General features: G+C 50.9%; 1 protein-coding gene across 1 annotated transcript in view; it reads left to right on the top strand.

Moving 5' to 3' along the window:
* Positions 1–22,725, top strand: part of DSCAM (DS cell adhesion molecule) — a 537,171-nt gene that overhangs the window by 446,450 nt on the left and 67,996 nt on the right. The window contains exons 17-20 of the mRNA XM_037042990.1: positions 1,462–1,702; positions 3,235–3,381; positions 8,746–8,901; positions 14,894–15,027. Of these exons, the coding sequence (XP_036898885.1) occupies positions 1,462–1,702; positions 3,235–3,381; positions 8,746–8,901; positions 14,894–15,027 (678 nt within the window). The remainder of the gene's footprint in view (positions 1–1,461; positions 1,703–3,234; positions 3,382–8,745; positions 8,902–14,893; positions 15,028–22,725) is intronic.

The following is a 22,725-nucleotide window of genomic DNA, read 5'->3' as shown; positions in this document are numbered from 1 at the left end:
CTGAAGACAGGTGGGGACGTCCAATCCCACGGGGAGGTGGGCGTATTAGGCAAATCCATAGATGTTGTTCGCTGAGTTCATTGATGCTGCTGTCTGCTCATGACCTTCTCCCGCCTTCTCCCTGTGGACCCCCTCGTTCACACTTTGCTGGTGGTGGAGACCAACCCTACCAGGCAGCTCCCCTGCCTGCCTGCCTGCCAGCTGCTTTGTCTTAGGTGCCCGCCCCTCCCTCTAGCCCCACCCCTTCCTCCAGGCCCCACCCCTTCCCCCTCCCTCCCCTTCCAGAGCTCAGGCCCACCTGGGGTCTGCCTCTCTGGACTGCTTCTGACTACTCTCCTTCCACCACTTTGGGGAGCCTGCTGGCCCTCACGGTCCAGCAGCACATACCAGGACACTTCAGATTTCTCTAGAGCTCTCTGAATGTTTATTTCCTCTCTCCAACTGGACACTTAAACACCTTCTGGGCAGAGAAGGCATTTCAGAGCCCTGAGAAATCTAAACCCATGGTTTGCACTGAAATACGTACACACAGACACACGTGCCCTCACTCACATGCATGCACCCACACATAAGCACACACAGACAGGACACAAATACACATATGTGTAGTTACACATGCACACAGCTGTTGACTGCCTAAAGTCTACAAAACCTTCATTACTTTACAAGGTCACTTTGGTGTTACTCTTATAGCATATTTGAAAGAGTCTGGCTGCTCTTAAAAGTCCAAGTCAACCAAGATTGTTCTGTCGTCGACTGAACAGATCCTTTGTCCTTGACAGAAAAAAGCAAACCCTGGCCTCCCCTGCCCAGTTTAAATCACCAGAAAGCTGTTCCAGAGTGACTGAGGCCTTCCTGAGAGTGCGGCCTTCCCGACAGGAGGGGACTCCCCTCCACGTCCAGCTTTCACACTGGGAGCCCTTTTATTCTGCCCGTTCCCTCGGGGTGTGAGCTCCAACAGGGCAGCGGTCATTTTTCTGTGATCAATTCTATCCCTCGGTGCTGGGAACCATCTGACTAAAAGGCCAGCTAAGTGGGCTGTGCTGGTGGCCGAGAGATGGCTGGTGGACTCTGGGACCCCACAAACGCAACCACCTCTCACATCACTTCCCCACCTACCAGGACAGTCGGCCCTGGCCACATGACAGGCAGTGGCGTGGACCACAGGCTCTGGTGCCAGAGCCCCCTCTGTCCCTCATGCTTGTGGGACCTCCTGTGTCCCGTGGGGGTCGGAGCAGCACTAAGTCACAGGGCTGGGGTGAGGGCTGCTGCTTTAATTCAGGGAGCTACTGACCAGCCCCAGCCAAGAGCACGCACTCCCAAAGCAGGTGCTTCGACAATGCCACCCTCGTTTTATTCCCGTGGTTATCGGGCCTTATTTTTGGTCCCCTTACAGATGCGTGGGTGCTGGTGGCCCTCCTGTCCAGTATTCTTGAGTGTATTCTCTCCTCTCCTGTGTAGGCTCCCAAGAAGCACTTGCAAAACGGGATTATCCGAGGCTACCAAATAGGCTACCGCGAGTACAGCACAGGGGGCAACTTCCAGTTCAACATCATCAGCATTGACACCACCGGGGACAGTGAGATTTACACGCTGGACAACCTCAACAAGTTCACCCAGTACGGCCTGGTGGTGCAGGCGTGCAACCGGGCCGGGACGGGGCCTTCTTCTCAGGAAATCATCACCACCACCCTTGAGGATGGTAGGTTCCCCTGGATCGAGGCCCGTGGCTTGCTTGTCTTCCTCAAGGGCTTCTTCAGGTCGGGGGTGCTGGGTCCCCATACCCAGCCTGGCCCCTGCTGGCTTTGCAGTGCCAGAGGCAGGTCGCAGGGGCTGCGGGGACGGGGGTCTCCATGGGGAAGCTTGCCCTTATTCACTTACTGGCTGCATTGGTTGGCTCTCCTTCCCAGCATCTTTGTCATTCATCTCAAAACAAGAACTGGGCGTGAAACCACATGCTCTCTTTCTGACTGCGGAGGTCTGACCAGAGCACAGAAATCTGATTTTCTAAGAATTTCTTCCAAATCATTGTTAAGGAGGATTTTTTTTCTTTTTCTTCTTCTTCTTTTTTTTTTTTTTTATAATGGCTTTCTATTTTCAAGCATCTGAGACCAGAGAGAACAAGAACGAGTGGGCTTACAGAAGCACATCTCACAGTGCTGGAGCGCCACCTAGTGGTCTTAAGAATTAAGTATCACTTTTAACAGCAACATAGTGAAGATACCCCAAAAGCTCTGGTTTATGGTAGCCCTTGAAAGGACACGTAGAATCCTGGGGTCAAAAGGCGCCGTGTTTCAGGCGCAGAGATAGGATGTGGGACTAACTTCTTCAATATGTAGTAGTAGATATTAAGCCGAAAAGCTTGCACTGCAAAATATCCCTCGTGCAATTAATTACCCACTTGATCGAAGGTTTGAGGAAGCATGTGGTGACTTCCATCTAGGAGTTTTGAAATTTTTTACAGAAAGAGAAATCTGAGATATTCAGCAACTTGAAGACTGGGTTTCATTTCCGCCTTCACAATTTCTGCCGTGGTGATTAAATGTGCCCTTTGTTTTACGCTTCGATGCTCATTTTTCTCGTGGTTCCGTCAACATTCTCTCCCCTCACCTGGGTGCGGCGTTTAAGGTTTGCATAAACTCCGTGTGAAAAATAGTCCCAATATCTTTCTAGCCTGCATCTGCGTCCATTTTCTCTCTTTCCCCTGACCGAACGTTTCAGTCCTGAAAGGGGACTGAGGCGGGGGGTGCGTGGGCGTGAATAAGCGACGGTTACATGCCCGCTTTTTAGCGCTTTTTGCTAGCGAGGCTTCCAATTTACATGCCAGACGTTTCCAAATGGAGGGAGGGCATTGCCGAAGTAAATGCAACTTAGAGCAGCCACTTATGAGCGCTATGGTGAAGTAACCCAGACAAGTACTGGGCTTCCCTCACGCAGTGAGGTCAGAAGTGTTCTCCACTCCCCAAGCCTGGGACGACCTCCTGACAAGTGAAGGAGCTTGTCTGGAAACGGACTAGGGAAGCCTACTAGGACATGTGCAGAAATGCATGATATGTTACTGAGTCACAATAGTTGTGTAGGGGAATGGTACTCATTTTTCCTTAATTGGGAGGGTGGAGTGCAACAGTCCCTTTTGCTCACATGTTGAAATATGAAACTAATGTTGCTTTCTCGAGATTGGTCTACTGGTAAAACCACCCACCATTATTACAGATTCTAATTATTTAATTTCAGTGCCCAGTTACCCCCCTGAAAATGTCCAAGCCATAGCAACGTCACCAGAAAGCATATCCATATCCTGGTCCACACTTTCCAAGGAAGCACTGAACGGAATTCTCCAGGGCTTCAGAGTCATTTACTGGGCCAACCTCATGGATGGAGGTAAGAGGGTTGGACTAGGGCTTTAAGTCTGCCCCGAAGGATACGCCATGGAATCTGCAGACCCTGGTCCTAACACAGGTTCAGGACACGGTGGGCATTTCTCCATCAATGAAGTTTCCTCTTTTTCCCACATCATTCTGTTCTTCTCTCTCATCCAGCATTTTAATAGGTGTGTGCAGCCGTCTAAGGCATCGCGTCCTTCCAACAAGCAATTGGAGGTGTAGGAGGGGGTGGCACTTGTAAAATCTAGGCATAGGTGTGTTTTCCTAATTATAAGTCCTCTTGCACCCCTGCCCCAGGGTCCTGCCTCCTCCTTCCTGCACTCCTACCCCAGGGTCCTGCCTACTTTCTGGTCTGGGGTCTTTCAGCCCTTCTGAGTGGGTGTGGTCTCCTAATGTACACTCACCTCTGAGTTTGAGCAAAGACAGCCTGAGCCCCCAGATACATTCCACTCCTGCTCAGGACCCTCTGGGTCTGCTCTGCCAGGCAGGTAAGTGGGCTCTGGAGGCTGCAGGGGCCTCTGCTGTTAATGCCAGAAGAGAGGAAAGAAAACATGTTAGCGAAATGATCATAGTACACCCAGTCAATGGCAGTGTCCAAGCCTTAGCCATTTGTGTCTGTAACCAGACTTGCTTCTCTGGGCCGAGGACCAGACCCCACCCCTCCTGCTGTCTGGCGTAGCACTGTGCCCAGCCCCAGGCACTGGGAGGTGGTCTGTAAAGAGGGACCTGCTCCAACCTGCAGCGGACGGGCTCTCTGAGCACCCGTCTGCACTGGGCTCCTGCTGAACACAGGCAGCAGGGTCTGCTGGGCAGAAGTTCTAGACTCATGAGCGAGGGAAAGTCTCCTGAATGAAGAACCACAAGCCCAAGGTGGCACAGCTGGCCCCCAGGGCGACAGACTTAAACAGATGATTCTTTCACATGTCACTGTCCCCTGCCAAAAATAGCTGTTGAAAATCCTGTAGATGTAAAGTTTAAAACCACAAAAATTTGCCAAAGTATCTATTTTGTTGACCTGATACCATAGGATATCATGTGCATGTGTGTGTTCTGGTTTCATCACCTCCCCTTGAACAAGATAAAATTGCACACCCTGACACACTCCCCTAAAGACAGCGTCAACACTAAAATCACTCCATTTCTTCACGGGTCCCTCCCGTGTGCTTGCACTGCCCAGTAGCATCTTAGTTCTGTGACGGACGGTGAGGTTTATGTGATTCAGTCAACTCCACACTCTTAAAGCTTTCAAGACTAGACATCCCAACACATAAACTGAAATAAGTGGTGCCGGGAAAGGCATGGCCTTTCTAAGGACACTTTTACTCGCTGCACTGAGGTCCAGGCGACGTGCTCAGCGTGCATGCAGAAGTCCTCCACGCACCTTCCCTCAGGGGACAAACCTGCCTGGGAACGGCCACACCTCCCCTGCCACCGAGGAACAGGGCATGTGTGCACCAGCGGGCAGTCCCGGGGGCTGCTTTGGCACGAGCTCCTCGGGCTGTGGGCCTGAGGTTTCCACAGACAGAGAGCAGTAGTGAGTGTGCAGAGAACCGGGCCCACTGATCCCTGAGAACACACTGCACACACATACACTACTCACACTCATTCACACACATTCTCACACACTCCCACACTTTCACTCACACCAAAACATTCACAAGCACACATTTACAGTCTCATGCACACTCACATACCTCGTAAGCACACACTCACATGCTCTCTCACACATATACACGCATGCACATTCATGTACCCACACACATACTCATATTCACAGACTCACAACCTAAAACATACTACCACTCACAAATACATACACTCACACACATTCACACAATAACACAAATACATGCATGCAGATTCATGCACACTCACACATTCACAGTCACACACGCTCTTACACATGCCTACACACACTCACACACACACTCATACAGGCCAGAAGAGGCAGAAATTGTTACTGTCACTGTGATTAGCAATCACCCCAAATATTTTCAAAAGGGTATATAAGAAAGCTCTTTGTTATTATTAATGTGATCAGATAAAGTAAAATTGGTTAATACATCTTTGATAGCATAGGTTAAATATACAATATGTCAGTGAAATTTCTGAGTATTTTATCATCATCAGAAAGTTAAATTTACTTTTTTAGACCTGACAGAAGCAATTCACCCGAGATTGTTAGGAAAATTGCTCATCTTGGAAAGTACTACTTCCATCGGAATCCGAGCGACTTTACGTCTCTTTGGCCTCTCTGCAAGACAAAACAGTGGGGTTCTGGAGCGAAGTAACATCTAGACACCAACCGGGTGTTTGCACCTGTGGGGCGAGGCTCCGGTCATTCCCACCCCTGCTTTGCTTTCTGCCATGAACCACTCTGAGAGTGAGAGAGGCTATAAAACCAGGTTGTTCTAAAATACAGCATTTTTAAAGCTTTTTGTGAAAGAGGTAGTGTGGCATCTGCACTTATTTTACATATTCATTTTATCTTATTCTACTCTCACCAACTGAACACTATTCTCTACTTCCCATGTTTTTTAAATAACCCTATCGGGGCTGTGAACGGTAGGTGATAGAAACCGTGTTTACACCCTAAAGGAAGAGCCAGAACTGAAATGGTGGGAAACGAAGCATGGCGCTTTGCATCGGGCCTGTGCTATAGTGTCCCCCTTGCTCGGAGCTGGTCCTGGCAGCGGGCAGTTTCGGAAGTTTGGGGATAATTTGGGATGGGAGTTTGGGCTGCAGTCATATTCCTGGTTCATGACAAATGAGTTCATCAGAACAGTATGAGCCCCAAGATGAGTAAATGCCCAAATACTAATTCTAACTAGCACAGTAGTTCATGAGCAGATGTGACTCTTAGGGTCAATGGCTGCTCTTTAAAAAGACCAGGCGCCCACTTGCCTTCTCCCTCTCACCACTATCCTCCTCCTCACTGTCTTGTTCAGGCACCACCCCCCGCTGGGCACAGCCTTCTCCCACTTCATCTATTAGGGCCCTGTGCCCTGTGAGGTGGAGATCCCCGGTCCCTTTTCAAGAGAAAGCAAATAAACGACACACNTGCTATAGTGTCCCCCTTGCTCCTCCGCCCCTGCTTCATGGAGGGTGTGCTGGGCAGAGCGCCTTCCCCCAGGGCAAGAGCGGCCTTGTGCACGGAGCTGGTCCTGGCAGCCGGCAGTTTCGGAAGTTTTGGGGATAATTTGGGGTGGGAGTTTGGGCTGCAGTCATATTCCTGGTTCATGACAAATGAGTTCATCAGAACAGTATGAGCCCCAAGATGAGTAAACGCCCAAATACTAATTCTAACCAGCACAGTAGTTCATGAGCAGATGTGACTCTTAGGGTCAATGGCTGCTCTTTAAAAAGACCAGGCGCCCACTTGCCTTCTCCCTCTCACCACTCTCCTCCTCCTCACTGTCTTGTTCAGGCACCACCCCCCGCTGGGCACAGCCTTCTCCCACTTCATCTATTAGGGCCCTGTGCCCTGTGAGGTGGAGATCCCCGGTCCCTTTTCAAGAGAAAGCAAATAAACGACACACAGAGGCCCCAAGAGGTTGATGATTTAGTCAAGTTCTCATTGTGCGCTCCTGGCACAGCTCGTGGAGTCCCTTCATCCCCTTAGATGCCTTTCCCTGAGTGTGTGTGCAAACGGGCATACATTAATGTGCGTGCATGTGTGTGCACACATGTGTGTGCCTGTGCATGCATCCATATCTGTACAGGGATGCATGCTGTCATGTGTGTTCACTGCATGTGCAGGCTTGGGTGTGTGTGTAGCAACTATGCAGCCATGTGTTGTGCTCTGTGTATCATGCACCATGTGTGCTCGTCTGTAGGCATGTGTGTTTGCCTGTGTGAGTAGGTGTGTTGTGTGTGCACATGTTTGCAGGTATGTGTATTTGTGTGAGTAGGTGTGCATCATGTGCTGGCATGCATGTACATATATGTGTGTCCACATTCATGTGCTTGTGTGTTCGTACAAGCATATATATGCATGTGTGTGCCATGTGTGTGCAGATGTGTATATCTGTGTGTGTGTATGAGGTCTTTGGCATAATGTAGATTTTCTAAGTGGGAAAAGGTCTCATGATGTCTATACTCACACTTTTTTCATTAACACTCAGATAACACATCCGTTATCCTTACTTACTAAGGCAGGAGAGAGCAGGAGAAACCACAGGCTGCCCTACTGCTTTCTAAATGTGTGCGAGGTCGGCCTTCATGGTCGCCAGCCACCCGAGGAGGACTCCCTCCCGACCTCCACCTCCCACCCTGTCCTCACCGTACCCAGGGACACAGGCGGCGCCACATCTCCCACACGTGGCCACTCGCCCTCCGGGTGGCCTCTCCTCAGGCCCCTGTCCCCTCTCTGACTCCTCTGCAGGAGGCTCATTTCAGAGCCTGAACGCCCCCGGAGGTGTGAACACACCCTGTAAGTTTCCTCAAACTGCCGCGTGTACGAGGCCTCAGAGGAGAGAGCATCATGTCCCACCTTTGAATATCATTAGCCGATCCCACTCCAGAGAACGAAGCATTTTTAGCCAACGCCACGTTCCCGACACATCAGCATGTCACCTCAGCAAGGGTGCCGAGAGGGTTCGCTCCTGGTGACGGGAGTTTGCTGAGCCACCTCGTCCCAACTCAGAGACTGGAGGAGAACTTGGTACTTAAAGGCACATGTGCGTCGATGTAGAGCAGCTTTTAAAAACAACAACAAAACTTGACTTGCAGAATCTTTTTTTGAAGGTGGCGCTATGTTTGTGGTCTGGATTGTCCTGATGGTATCCAGGTGTGTGCGTGTGCCCAACTCATTAAAATGCACACATTAAATATGAGCAGAATTTTAAAATTCATTTTTCAGGACAGTTGACATACAACACCGTGTCGGTTTCAGGTGTACAGCATGCGGTCAGACATTTATACACCTTACCAAGAGATCAGCACACAAGTCCGGTGACCAGCTGTCACTGCACGCAGTTACTACACAGAAGCTTCTTAACAAGCAGTTGGGAATGTGTCCACAGAGGGAGCACTATGTGGTCCTGAGCTCCCTGGGGTCAGGGTGCAAGGGACATGTGGGATTCTCTACAGCCGGGGGACTTTGCAGAGTAGCTGATGTGGTGCTGGGGTTGGGGTTATAACTTGGAGTGGGTTGCTCTGTTTTTCAACCAATGTTCCGGCCAGGGTCCCAGTTAGGAAGGAATGAGCTTTTCTGAGTGGAAAGGACATGCACAGTCCCTCTGAGTGATTTCTGGGCGTGACACATGGAGGCACGTGGCCCAGGGTTGGACATCAAGGACAGCACTGAGGAAGGTATGTGTCCCCAGCCGCCATAACCAGGTCATGCCTTCTTGTCTTCCAGAGCTGGGCGAGATTAAAAATGTCACCACCACACAGCCCTCCCTGGAGCTGGACGGGCTGGAAAAATACACCAACTACAGCATCCAGGTGCTGGCGTTCACCCGCGCTGGAGACGGCGTCCGAAGTGAGCAGATTTTTACCCGGACCAAGGAGGATGGTGAGAAATGGGGCAGGTGTGGGGGGAACGGCCGGGTCCTGTCTGAAGTGCCAGGGCAGCCAGGGGACGCCTGTCAGCTGGCCGCCTTCCCGGGCCCGGAGCTATTGTTGGGGGGCGGGGGGAGCTGGGCCACAGAGCTTGCCTTAATTCGCTGGCCTAATTCTTGACTTCGCTCCATGAAAACCTTTTTGCTGCCCCCCCAAAATGCGCCAGCGCGGTTCAGACCACCGCCTTCCTCGTGTCTTAGTTCGATGTGTCCGTTGTTTTTCTCTTCCATGTCATGTTGGCCAAGTATTATTTTAAGCAAAAATGTCTTCTCTCCGAGAGCTGTAGCCTTTGCCACACCTGTTTTGTATGCTGCTGCGATAATTTTAGTGAGTCTTCAGCCATTAAGTGTCCAATTATTTCTCTCCTTCTGCTTGAAAATTATGTAATGGTCGAAGCCATGTTATTCTGTGTCAGCTTTGGAATCACTTTACAATAAGCCCTTAATTCAAGAGCTTCATGCTAATTTTTTTAAGTTCTTATAAGAATTCATGCTGACTTAGTAAAACTTTATCACAGTGCATTTTCTTTCAGACCATTAATTTTTGCCATTTTACGTAATCTGGACGTGGTTATATGACTACTTCCCAAAGCTCCGTGACAAATAGCTTTTTGTGTTATTTTAAGGGGACCTCTGAGGGCTCTCGTCCAAGCCTGTCTGAAGAAGCGTTCAAGTTCTAATAAATAGTATAGCAATAATGAGAACAGCAGTCTCCACCTTAGGAAGGGGGGGAGCAACCGCTGTCAAACTGGTCCCCTGCGGAACCCTCCTAATCAGAGCACGGAGCTATACCAGAGACGAGAGTTGACCAGGATACCTGACCTCTGGGCCGACTTGGCCCTGCGACGTGTCTGTCTTCTTTCTAGGACTCTGTTCCCCAGGAAGCTGGGGGTGGGGGGAGCCCTGACCCCCATCGCCCAGGACCTGCCATGTACTGGCAGGTTTGATGTGTGTGCAACCTGCTCACTACACAGAGCATCACACGTGCTGTTGCTCCAGCCCATATCCGTCCTGTGGCAGCAAAGCGGGGACTCGGGCTCGGAGACCTGGGTAGACTCTTCTCGTCAGCATTTCTGTCCCTGCACCACACATCCCTGACCCTCACAGCCTGCCGTCCTCCACCGCCCTCTGCTCTGACCTCAGCGAACCAGGCCCCCCCACCCCGCCACCCCAAGCAGTCCCCTCCATCCACCCACCCCTGTTCTCCAGGCTCTCGAGCCCTCCTGTACCCTAGAGCCTGCCCGCACATGAAGCCCCATGAGCTTTCTTCTTTCTCGAACATGCAAGCTATTCTTCCCAGGAATGTGCAGGTATCAGCTGATTCTGCTCAAGGGAATTGGATTATTTGGAGAAACCTCTGGTCCACAGGCAATGCCAAGTGGAAGTCCCAGGTTAGAGAGAGATGGACAAAGCTATGTCCTGAGTGAAGATGGCTCCAATCTAATTTTTAAAAAGTGACAGATGAAGAACCACCTCGAGGTGCTGCCCACAGGGCTTCGGGCACCTTGCCTCACCTTCTGTCTTCATGCCCCAAATTTCCATAGCGATCAGACAGAATCGAGATATGGAAAGTGAGGTGATGTGTGCAAACAGCCCATCTGACACATAGTGGGTTGGTTCCTGACACTCGATATTTGATTATTTGATCTCGACGCCTTCAGAGCAGGGGCGGATCGCTCTTTTGCATTGCTAAGCCATAACACGAATGTCACTGGAATTATTATTTAAAGAGCAAATTGATCGGCAACATGAATTCTGACACCCACGTTTTTTCAGGAGAATGTACAAAAGTCCAATGAGAAGGGAAGGTTCTTCACGGCTCCTTATTGACTGGTCATTTGAGGTCAATTTTTAATTAATCCTCCAGCTTTAGGAATCATAGAGCTCTGTCTCTGAGCTTGACCTTGAGGTCCTGAGTCTACTGCGTCAGTCAGCAATTCTCTGCTCTCACGAGGGGCGGGGGCGCTGATGGGATGTGGAGAGGAGACCGACTGTGGAAGGGCCACCTGGGGAGCAGCAGTTACCCCAGGGAGGGTGTGGGGGCAAGGCGTGATGAGTTTCTGTGTTTACCTGGGGCAAATAAATCATCAGCACTTGTTAAAAAGAAGCAGAGCAGAGATGAGGCAGGAGAGAATGACTAGTGTGATAATGGAATCATCTCCTAGAGTCACATGACAAGTTCACTGGGTCAGAAATGGTGAAGAACTGACCAGCTGCCCTGGTGGACTCAGAAGCTCATGGAAAGAGACGATCGATCAATCGATCGATCGGGCAGTTTCTAGAACGGAAAGCAGCTCTGTGTCGGATGGAAAGGACGGAAGGTAATTAGCATAGAAGGAAGCTTCACAAAATTGAGACTGTAGATCCTGTGTATCATTCTGCCACGAAGTCTTGTAGTTTTGAAGTTTGGAATTCACTGTCAGTATCCATTAAATTATGTGAAAATGTGGATACAATTCCAGTGAAATAATGATTTCCAACTTTGACTAACTTCTTTCTCAAGAAGGCCCTATTCTAGGTGCAGGTGGAAGTTTCAGTGTTTATTGTTGTTCTCACAAGTAAAGGAATATTAATACATTAACAGGAAACATTCCATTTCATCCTCTGTGCCCACCACATTTCTTAAACTAAGGTTCCTACCCCGCCACCCCGTGTCAGGAGGCATAGAGGTTTAAATTGTGGGTCACTGATCATCTTAAAAAGGAAAAAATATGTCACTTGCTAGTAAACCAGACAAAACCAGAATGTAATAATAAATAAAACTAAGAAACTAAATAGAGTCAAAATAGGACAAAACGTTTACTTCTCCAGGGGATAAGTTACTATTGACATGTTTGGTTGGAGAACAAGTTTTCTGAACCCTAGACCACTTCTCAGTCTCTACATGGATTCGTGATGGATGGACATGTTCTCAGGCCCTGGATGGACCCTTGGGCCCACAGACACAGTCTGTCCCAGACCCCTCAGTGTGGCCTCCAACCCCGGACACGCTCTCAGAACCTGTGAGAACTTCTCGAAGTTCAGACCGCCTTCCCAGGACAGCCCAGACAAGGAGCGTGTGCACCTAAGAGAACACGAAGGAGTGTTTGCCGATCTGGCTTTCTGTCTGTGAACACAAGGCCACCGATTCTGAATTCTAAAATGTTCACGTAATCTTAGGACCACTGTACGTGTGGAGCCTATAATCTGAGCAAAGCTGTGCGGAAGGAAAGCACGAACCGAACACCATCTATTAATTTCGCCGTTGTCACTTTCATTGTGGGGGCAGAAGGTGGCTCCCGCCCTGACCCTCTTCTGTCAGGGTGGATGTTGTACATGTGCGAACAGAGGTGGTTGTGTTTATACTCAAAGATTTCCAGAGTGTGTCACTAATGCGCAGGACTCCACAGGGCTGTCCCTGGAAAGAGGCCAGTGGGAGGTGTCCTGTGTCTGGTGCTCTCTCCCCTGTGACTAAGTCTCTTTGGTGGGACATCTGAAAGCAGAGTTGAGTGAGTGCAAAGTAAACAGACCTCAGGATATCCCTGATCCCTCTAATTGATCCGTCAGTACTGCTGAGGGTCGCAGAGTCCCACCACGCATGGCCACCGCAGGTGCGTGGGTAGCACAGCTCACCAGGTGTCCTGGCGGGGATTCCAAAGCTCCCTCCACCACAGGGATGCTCACGCAGGCCCCTGCGAAGTCCATCAGCTCCAGGGCCTCAGAGGTGCCCAAGGGTAAGCGAGGGGCCCAGCGGGGGGCTCCAGGCTCCCTGCTCAGCTTCACCGGAGTTACATATCTGTTTCCTACAGCACACTCTAGCTAATACAGAGTCGCCTGCTTTAAAGGACATTGGGCAACCACCGCTCCACTAGGAGCAAAGGCCGGAAACATTGGGCCGCGGAAATGGGAACCCAAGGGACGTGGGTGCATTGCTGGGCTGTGGTGGCTGTAACGTGGGTGCGTCCACCCAGCAGCATCAGCCTGTGGCTCAGGGAGACCGCTGTGACATTGGGGGCCCATGCGGATCCCACAGTGGATCCCATCTGCACGTGCATGTGTGTGTGTGCACACAGCACACCACTCACATACACTGCACACATGCCCTAAGCACATACAACACCACACACACTACACATGCACCCTGAACACAACATACCATACATATAGACCCACACTCACACACACACACCCTAATAAACTCACAGACACAGGCACACAGACACATGCGCACACCACACACACAGTAACACACACCATAAACACACACAGACACACGCGCACACCTGCCTGTGCTCTATCACCAAGACCAGAGAAAGGACCACGGTGAATGTGAAGCCGGAGGCAGTGCCCGCACGGTGCTCGGTCAGACTCCTGCCGCACTTCAGACCAAGGCGATATTTGCCCAGGACGCCAGCTTTGACATTGGGCGTCACAGTACATTACTAGAGGTCTTCACACCATAGATTCGTGTTCTATGTGCTGTAACGAACTGCCTCGACCTTAGCTCCTTAAAACATACCTGTTTCTGTGGGTTGAGGCCCACACAGGGTCGGGTCAGCCGGGTCCCCGGCCCTGCAGGGTCTCACTGACTGAAACCAAGGTGTCGGCAGGCTGTGGCCTCATCTGGGCTCTGGTCCTCTCCCAAGCTGACTGTGGCTTTGGGGAGGTGACAGTCTCCCGAGCTCCCAGAGGCTGCCCTCTGCCCCTCTCATGTGGTCCCTCCACACCCCATCGCTCGGCTCCTTCAAGGCCAGACAGAAAGACCCCAAAACCCCAGATCATCACGTAACAGTGCCCTGTGGGGGACGAAGCATGGCACTCCTGGGGACCTCCGAGGGGTCCAGTGCATGGAACCACAGGGAGCCAGAAGGAAAGCCCGGCCTCTGGCCCAGCCGCCCCAGGAGGAGGGCTCAGGGGCACAGGGACCTTGCCCATCTGCTGACAGGGACAGAGGGAGTCGGGCAGAGAGCTCTGGGTCCTGGCCTTGGCAAACAGGACACAGGGTGTCACTTCCTGCAGGGGGGTGGGGCGGGAGGAGGCCAGGCTGGGGAGAGAAGGAGGTGAGAGGGGGGCGGACTGGGTCCAGGTGCCTGGGAAGCCGAGTGGAGGTGAGCTCTCATACCAGCAGTGAGGGAGGCAGAAGGGAGGGCCAGGCCAGCGGGGGATGGAGAGCGTGGTCCCACAGCTGCCTGCCTTACTGCAGCCGGTCAGATCTGGAGTCAGAAACTCCATCAAGGATGAGCACGAATCCCCGAAAACTGCCCCAGCTTGCCGACACCTTCGTAGGAAGAAAGCAATTACCAGAACATAATCTGATGACAGGGAATGCCTTAATTAAAGACCTCCCCAACAGACTGTTGTCCACCATCAGATTTCACAGGATTCTGGCCAAAAATGGGCCCTTGGAGGCCATGAGTGAGGACAGGGCTTCGTGGGGCAGAGAAAGACAACCTCTGTTGGTCCCTAAGGCCCTTACAATGAAGTGTCGCAGACCAGGCGGCTCCCACCACAGAAATGCACTGTCTCGTGGTTGTGGGGGTCAGAAGTCCCAAGTCAGAGTGCGCAGGGTCAGGTCCCGCGAGGGGTGGAGGGAGAGCTGGCTCCCTGAGATTTCCTGTCACCCCAGACATGGCATTAAGCACGTGTCTGCGTCCACATCTCCCTTGTATCAATGAGGACACCAATCAGGCGGGACCAGGGCCCCCTGCTGAGCCCATTTCCACGTGATGCCCCCTGAAAAGAGAGGGTCTCCTGATGAGGCCCCATGCTGAGGTCCTGGGGGTGAGAAGCTCACCATAGGGACTTTGAGGGGACGCACTTCAGCCCGTCACACTGATTCCCGGAGAGCTGGGCACAGAGACTTGGGGCCCAGCTGGCCAGGGCGGGTCCCGTCAGGCGATGGGGGGGCCTGAGCACAGGTGGAGGCTCTGTTTCCATGACAACTAAACTCGCGGCTCTTGTGTCCAGTTCCAGGTCCCCCCGCGGGCGTCAAGGCGGCCGCCGCCTCCGCCTCCATGGTCTTCGTGTCCTGGCTGCCCCCGCTCAAGCCGAACGGCATCATCCGGAAGTACACGGTGTTCTGCTCCCACCCCTACCCCACAGTAAGTTGGTAAACAGCCAGGCGCCTTCCCGGGCCACGAGCCAGGAGGGCTCTTTGGGGACCGCTCCATCCCTCTGTTTCCCGCCTGCTCGGTCTTCCCGGTGGTTTTCTTTTCCCCCCTGTTGTCTCCGCACACAGAGCAACATCCTCATTTACACCTCATTTGAAAATACAGGTCCAAAGCATTATAAGGGATACAGTCGTCTAGAATCATTGTTTACCCGGTGACTTCCCATGTCACTGCCGGCCTGCTTATCAAAATTGAAACCCAGGGGCCTTCACTGGGCCTTCACTGAGAGTCAGCGGACAGCACCTATGGATTCCGCTGTTGGGCTCCCCGCCCAACGCACTGCATGCCTTCACCCCCTCCCCTCCCTCTCCCCTACCCCCGAGGGACGCGACTCCCTCCCCTGCCCCTTCCCCTGCTAAGAAGCAGCCATGGGCAAACCCTCTTGTACTGGAGGGACTAGAAGCCTCACAGTGACGAGAGCCCACACAGCTCTTTGTAGGGGAACCAAAAATCGGAGTGCTAAGCATTTCAAAGTGCAGTGTTTCTTGTCGCCAACATTAGTACCACTGCAGAACGCCCACACAGTTCAACCGTCTTAGACCAGATACGAAAGGGAAATTTCAGAGAAAAGAAAACAAAAGTGGTTCATCAAAACGTACGATGTTTTCATGGAAATTTCTATGACTTTTTTTGAGGTAGGTACCATGTCTGATCCACCCTTATGTCTCCCTGCTCTCAGCACAGAACTGGGCATGCCCAGCCATTCAGTAAGTATCTGTGGGGTAGATGCCAATTGATTATGGTTGCAGTCTGGTAAATACCTTAACATACAAATAACATACAAATAACATACAAATAAGTATTTGTGGGGTAGATGCCAATTGATTATGGTTGCAGTCTGGTAAATACCTTAACATACAAATTACCGTACTTAGTATTGCAAGTGGACAGCTCAGTGGCATTAAGCACATTCTCGTTCCTGTGACCATCCCCCACACCCACTTCTAGAACTTTCCTTCCTCCTCAACTCAATCTCTGTCTCATTAAACAGGGACTCCCCACTTCCCTCCCCGACGCCCGGCACCCGCCCGGCACCCACCCCTCGACCTCCTGCCTGTGGATCTGACCCCTCTCGGGGCCTCCTGTGAGCGGGACCACACAGTGCTTGATCTTTCAGGACTGGCTCAATTCAGGCCACATAATGTGTTCAAGACTCATCCACGGTGTCGCGAGTGTCAGAACCTCCTTTTCAAAGGGGACCGACATGCCCAAACTAATTTACTGACCGATTTTTAATTAAAGTGACATGTTTTCTCAGGTCTAGAGTCCGAAGGGGTCCCCAAGGCCTGATGGCCTGTAGACAGTGGCCACAACTAACATTGGGGAGACGGGGTGAGTGTGTGTGCTGCCCGCCGAGGTCCAGTTGTCTGCTGAAAATATGGAGCTGTATGTCCTGCTGTTCACATCTCAACAGTGGCATGCTGGGGCCGAGGTAGATTTAAATGTGATATGGTCAGAGGTGGGCTCCAGAGCTTTGGGGGGCCCTTATCTGGCTTCAAACATGCTATTAATTCTCACCTACTGGGCCCCACCATCAAAGCCCAGAGATGCAAAGCAGCGTAGAGGCCAAGGTGAACTGCTGGGCAGTTGTCTTTCTCTGCCCAGAGGGCCAGTTCACCGAGGACCCCTCTCGTCAGCCCTGAAAGACACAATAGTTGTCACCATTTCACCAAAGAGAGACAATGTCGCTGCCAAGTGAAGAATGCCCGTAGTCCACAAGAAAGGGAGATGCTTCTCTATCTTTACTGGTTCATTTACTCCTCCATGTGCTGTAGGACTCATGTGCTCTTTCGAGTCCAAAGGGCTAGGAAGGGGCTGGCAGGGTGCAGAGAGCACCGGCGCCTCCCTCTGCCGCTGTCCGCCCAGTCTGCCCTCCATTTCCGAGCTGACACCTTCAACCTGGCTGATGAGAAGTTCGTCCTGAGTGGCTGAGGCTTAGAGGAGCAAGATGGCCAAGCCCCTGGGGGAGGCTGTGGGCATATTAGTCCCCAGACTACCGGCCTATGACTGCCATACAATAAAATGAAAAAAGGAAGAGTTACTAACCTGAAATCGCGATCAGACAGCATGTAGAATGAGAAAGAAATTACTTCCCCAGAGATTTCTGGTGTCCGCATGCGCAGAACACTGGGCTCGGACCCCCCCCCCCCCCCCCCGGGGACCTTCTCAATGACCCTTCTAACCAGCGACCCTGGTGCGATCAATCCGCCAGAAACGCTGGGAAATAACAACGGACGTCTCACCTTGCTGGCGTCTCACAACCACCAGCGGGCGCTTCGGTGCTGTTTGCTGGCCACATTCAAGGTCGCCATAGGCCTCAGGAAGTGACCATCACAGCAGCCGGTGGCCTTCTGGGCGGCTGCAGTGAAGCGAGGTGGCCCACATCGGTCTCGTTCCCCCTGTAGAGCCTCTTTGCTACTCGTCTACCTCGAAGATCAGTTAAGAACACAAAGGCTGTGTACTGTTCCGGGCAGTTCGGGCTGACAGCAAAAATGAGTGGGAGGTGCAGAGATTCCCCATACAAGGCCTGTGTTTAGATTTTAAAAAAAAATACCATTATACGTCAAGAACCGAGAGAGCTAATCCACTTCTCTTCGAACATCCCATCTATTATTCTGTCTCTTTCCCATGATTTAATAAGAAATTGTAAATTCCTACAGAAAGCCCCCCCCCCCTTTCCCATATTCACTTCCTGTGATTTTAAGTCGGGACAGTGGGTCTATCAAACTTCCAGAGGCTGTTCTGTTCCGCGCCTGCCCGTGTGTCAGGATGACCACCAGGGGGCAGTCCTAGCTCTGCGTATGGATTTTTCCTGCTCCGGTCTCTGCGATGCTTTCTCTTTGGCGTGACTTTCCAGCTGAAGGTAGAGAGAGTGTGGGAGGGTAACCCAGCACGCAGGCCGCCCTGTCATTCCATCTCCTCTACTCGAGTCCTCAGCTAACCTCCTTGCTGATGTCGATTTTCCCTCAAGGCCCCCGAGTCATCATTGCCCTTCCTCGTAAAAGGACTTTGTTCAAAGACACTGGCAGCTCTTTTCTCCAACGCGTAGCACCCCGTGTCTAACCACACGCATTTGCTTCGTGGTGTTTTCTCAGTGCAGTTTAGTGCAAGATCTTAGAATTCGGAACTCGCGTGTGGCCAGACAAGCCAGTGCACATTCGCGCAAAGGCTGGGCGTCTAGAGCTGGAAGCCAGCAGACCCTGGTCTCCACCGTGAGGGGCGGAATGTGCAATGGGGCATCGGCTCCCTGGGTGGAGGTTCAAACAAAAAACTCGCCTTCATTTGATTCACCAGCTCGTCCACATACGCTTTGGACCATGGCTATTATTTGAACAGGCAACAATTTGAATGATCGGATCACACACTGTGATAAGCAACAGGAATCTGAAGAAGTGAGCTAACCTTCTTGGGTCTAGGGAAGACAGTCGCTAAGCTGGATTTTCTCCCTAACACTCCTCTGTACGTGAAAGCAGGTTGTGAAAAATGTTACAGAGTAAATAAGCACAAAGGTATAGAAATTGTCTCTTTTACAATGCTGCTTGGATTCGCGCAGAGCTCAGAGGTGTGAGACAAGGTGGTACAAACTCCTCACGGGGAGGGGTGGGGAACACAGTTAGAAGGCCTGAAATAAGGGTGGCACTGAGCTGGAGTCCACATCAGATATTCTCATTTCACAGGGTAACGTTACCCAGCCCTGCACATAGTAGGTGCTGAAATGCTATCACTTAGTGAGCACATGAGGACATGCCGGTATCCTTTGCATCCAGAAGATGGCAAGCAATCAACTCTCCATGATATAGCCCACGATTTAGGATTAACAAGTCTGGGAATCAGGGAAGATAACCTTCGCCAGGGCCAGACAGCTTTGGGTCCAAGGTAGCCAGTGTCTGTCTATTTCCTAACTCTCCCAAGGTTGCATTTAATAAAGCTGGGGTGGGGGCTGAGGACCAGAGAGAGGGGCTCCCGAGAACCAGAAGTGTTCGGGAAACGAGTCAGAAGTGGTGCAGTGATGGAATCAGGCAAGCCGATTCTAACTCGAGCGTCTGCACTTACATAAAGGATGGCCATTGCACGCTCGTTGTCCCCTCTCAGAAGTCACCCTGGGCCTCCCCACTGTAACATCCCATCACCTCTTAGGAAGAGGTGACGGTCTTCCTGTTCCAAGTTTGAGCATAGCATGCTGTTACATAGTGGTTTATTTTTAAATTCAGTCTTTCTTACCTCCCGTTATTCTTTTATTCTTTCTCTTGGTTGCTTTCTCTCCCTCCCCACCTTAAATGTAGGCAGTTTCCAACCCTCTTCCTTTATCCTCTTTCCGTATTCCTTACTAGCTCCGTGACTCCTTGAACCTGTTCTTATAACTCAACAATCGCCTGAAGTTAGGGAGTTCAGAATTTTTATCTCTAACCCTGACCGTCTTGGAAAACCAGTCAGTCTTCTGTTTTCAACTCCCTGCCCTCCTTGTCTTCATGGAGACCCCAGCACATCCGGCACGTCCAGAACCCAGCTCATTCTTGCCCCCTTCTCTGCCGCTTCCCTACCAAGCTAATCATCTGTGAACATCCTTTGCCTTCTGACCTGAAGCCTGGGAGCCACCTTTGACTCCTCCCCCTCCGCCCACTCTCTGGTGGCTCACCGCACCGTTTCCTCGCTTGCGCATGCACACAGGTGCAGAGCTCGACTCAAGGCGAAGGGCTGAGCCAGGTGCTGAGTGCGTCCGTCTAGAGAACCCGAGTTACACTGTGTAACAGAACAAGCCTAAAGCCTCAGCGATTTATACCAACAAAGTTACTCTTCTTTCTCATCCACATCCATCCAGAGCAGGTGATAGCTCCATCCCGTGTGGCCTTCACTCTGCAGGGGACCCAGGCAGGTTTCATGGCAAAGGGACAGCAATCTCTGGAGGGTCTGACATAGACACTGGCCACAGATCATCACAGGGTCTCACCAGCCACAGGCGAGCCAGGCAGGAAGTACCACCCTAGCACATACCCACAGGGCAGGAAACCAGAATGTTCAGAAAACAGCTCTAACAACATAACAACCTCGGGACTGCAGTGGCAAAGGACAGGGTGTCTCTCTTGAGTTTCTAGCTTTAGGGAGGGGACAAGTTCCCAGAGATGGTCACCGTTCTGTGTGATGTGGCAAAGGGCACAGCACTGGGAGGCCCAGGAGCACAAGCAACAGGGTCAGAGGTGGTCTCCTGGGACACGTGTCCGCCCTGGCTGGTAGGAGGGGAGGATTTCACCAAACGAAAGGGTGTCGTGACCAGAGGAAGCAGCATCCTCGTTGTAACATCGGGTCACGAGGATTCTCTCTCTGCTCTACCTTTTTTCTTTCATTTTTAAAATGACAGCTCACACTTCATATTATTCTGCATGAGTGTCAGGTGTCAGCATAGTGGCGAGATATTCTCCTTACCCCTCTTCCTCCTTCCACACCCACTTAGTCACTGCTCAACTGCTTCGAAGACCCCTGGCGTCATGCTGAAATGATGTTCAGCAACTGTTGCGTTGAACTAAATTTTATGGGTTTGTGGCTGTGAGTCATCCAATTAAACTGTATAATGAAATTTCTGCTTAACAAGGCAGGAAAGTGTGTACTCATCTTCGGGATGCATTCTGTCTCCGGCGGCGTTTGACCCAATGCCTGTGCCTTTGAATCACTGACATTGGTGATTTAATTCTTCCATGGTTCTGGCTAAATGACCTCATAATGGCGGGCGGCTTTTCTTCTGTGACTTCCAAGCTAGAAATTATGGTGATGCCAAAAGCTGGCCTAAGAAAGCAGCCAGGGTCCATTGACGCAGGTGCAATTAATCACCTGCTCATCTAGCTTGGCTCGGTGCCCCCACGGGGCAGGCATGTGCTGGGCTCTCGGTGCCTTTGTGATCAGCCAGATCTTGCTCTGGTGCTCAGCACCCGAGCTTGCCCACTTCTGGCTGGGGAAAAAGAAAAAAAAAAAGACAGGTTTCCCGGAGAGAAAGCTACTTCTGAATAGCCCCAATCCATGAAAACCAGTCCTGGTTTTATAAAAATTCTTGGGAAGCACCTCCCTGAAGTTTCCTTGGAAGTAACCTCAGTATTTCACGGCCAGTTCTGACGGGAATGGTTCTAGATAGTCTCCACATTTGTCGCGTTGTCATTTCCATCGCTCTATTAGACGTTGGTTCTCTCGGGGAGCTGGGGGCAATTTCGGTTATCTTTTATGAGGTAGTCCCCCCCAAAATGGCCTTTCCTCCCGCCTTTAACGCATTTCCAACGAACCAGGCAACAACTGCCCAACCTGTCTGCGAATCTGTTTTCTCATTTTCCTTTTCTGTTGAAGCGGTCATTCAGATTTATTGGCCGTCAAGTGGGGTGCCCAGGTGCTCTAACGGATCAGAACGCGGGTGACAGGTACTCTCAAGTTGAGAGAAACCGTGGCCTTCAAAGTCCTGAGCCCAATTTCGTACTTTATGAAGCACAAGGAAAAAGAAACAAACTCCCGGAATCTCATTTGGAGCCCAGTCGCACGGAAGAGCCTGCCCAATTTCGCAGACAAATTGCCACTAAGTCTCCTGGCTTTGCGACGATGGCACTCATTCAGGTGGGACGCCGGGGTGCGTCACTCTGAATGTGCTCCCCTCCCCCACTGCCACTCCTGCTTTCCCTGAGCTGAGAGAAACATGCCCTTCGCATCCACCTGCTTTGAATATGTCCAGCTTTGAAAACATCTTACCTTTTTTATTTGGCCGGACACGCGGTACTATTTATTTAAGGGACTAAACTGGCTTCAAATAGTTGTCAATTACGACTCAATGAAAATAGCTATTTTTTCCAATACGGTGTGTTATGCTATATTCCTTGTGTCATCACTAAGAAGACACCGTCCGACTGATTTCTTCCCCGCTGTGAGAAGTTATGTGATGCTAAACTAGGTCTTTTCGCAGAACATGGCCAAACAGGTGATAGCAGTCAAGTTGAATCAATAAAGAACCTTTGCAGGTAAATCACTGGTGTGGCGGGGGCCGTGAGAGCGGAGGGAGAGGGCAGGGCCGGGGGAATGGAGGTGATTTTGTTAGAAAGAGCCTGGGAAGTAAGGCCCCCCGAATGTCAGTCTGGCCGCACCCTGTTCCCAACAGCCACACGGGGAGCCCGGTTCCTGTCACGCTTTTTCTGGATACCGACTTTCATTCGCTTGCAATACTTTCTACCAATGATTCTATTTTGGACGGCCATAGAGTGAAATATGTTACATTTGGAAGGCTATATATAATATATACACACACACACGTATAATAGCAACTAAAGAGATCTCAGTGTCTCAGTGAACTGCAGAGGAAATCACCAAGATTGACTCAGATAAAACAAGTATTTTTAATATACTGTTTTTTCCATAAGCTCTGGAAACCCACCCTATCCTTTTAGGAAGGTCTTTGTGCTGTATTATTATCTGCTTCTAGAGAAGAAAATAGTGAAATAAAATGAAAATAAATTGAATCAAAATGTGTTAAATGTAAGAATTAAAAAAAACAGAGGCAAAATCTTAATTGATACAGCTAATTGCCTCTTCTTAAAATGAGCCAGGCCATTTTTCTGCCACTAAAAAGAAAAATTGTATGTTTTGAAAGTGCTATTGCCCAGTCAT

Source organism: Sturnira hondurensis, unplaced genomic scaffold, assembly GCF_014824575.4.
Source record: "Sturnira hondurensis isolate 20B ecotype Veracruz unplaced genomic scaffold, ASM1482457v3 Scaffold0003874, whole genome shotgun sequence".
Taxonomy (NCBI): Eukaryota; Metazoa; Chordata; class Mammalia; order Chiroptera; family Phyllostomidae; genus Sturnira; species Sturnira hondurensis.
Note: the sequence above shows the minus strand (reverse complement) of the source record. Positions and strands in the feature narration are given on the sequence as shown.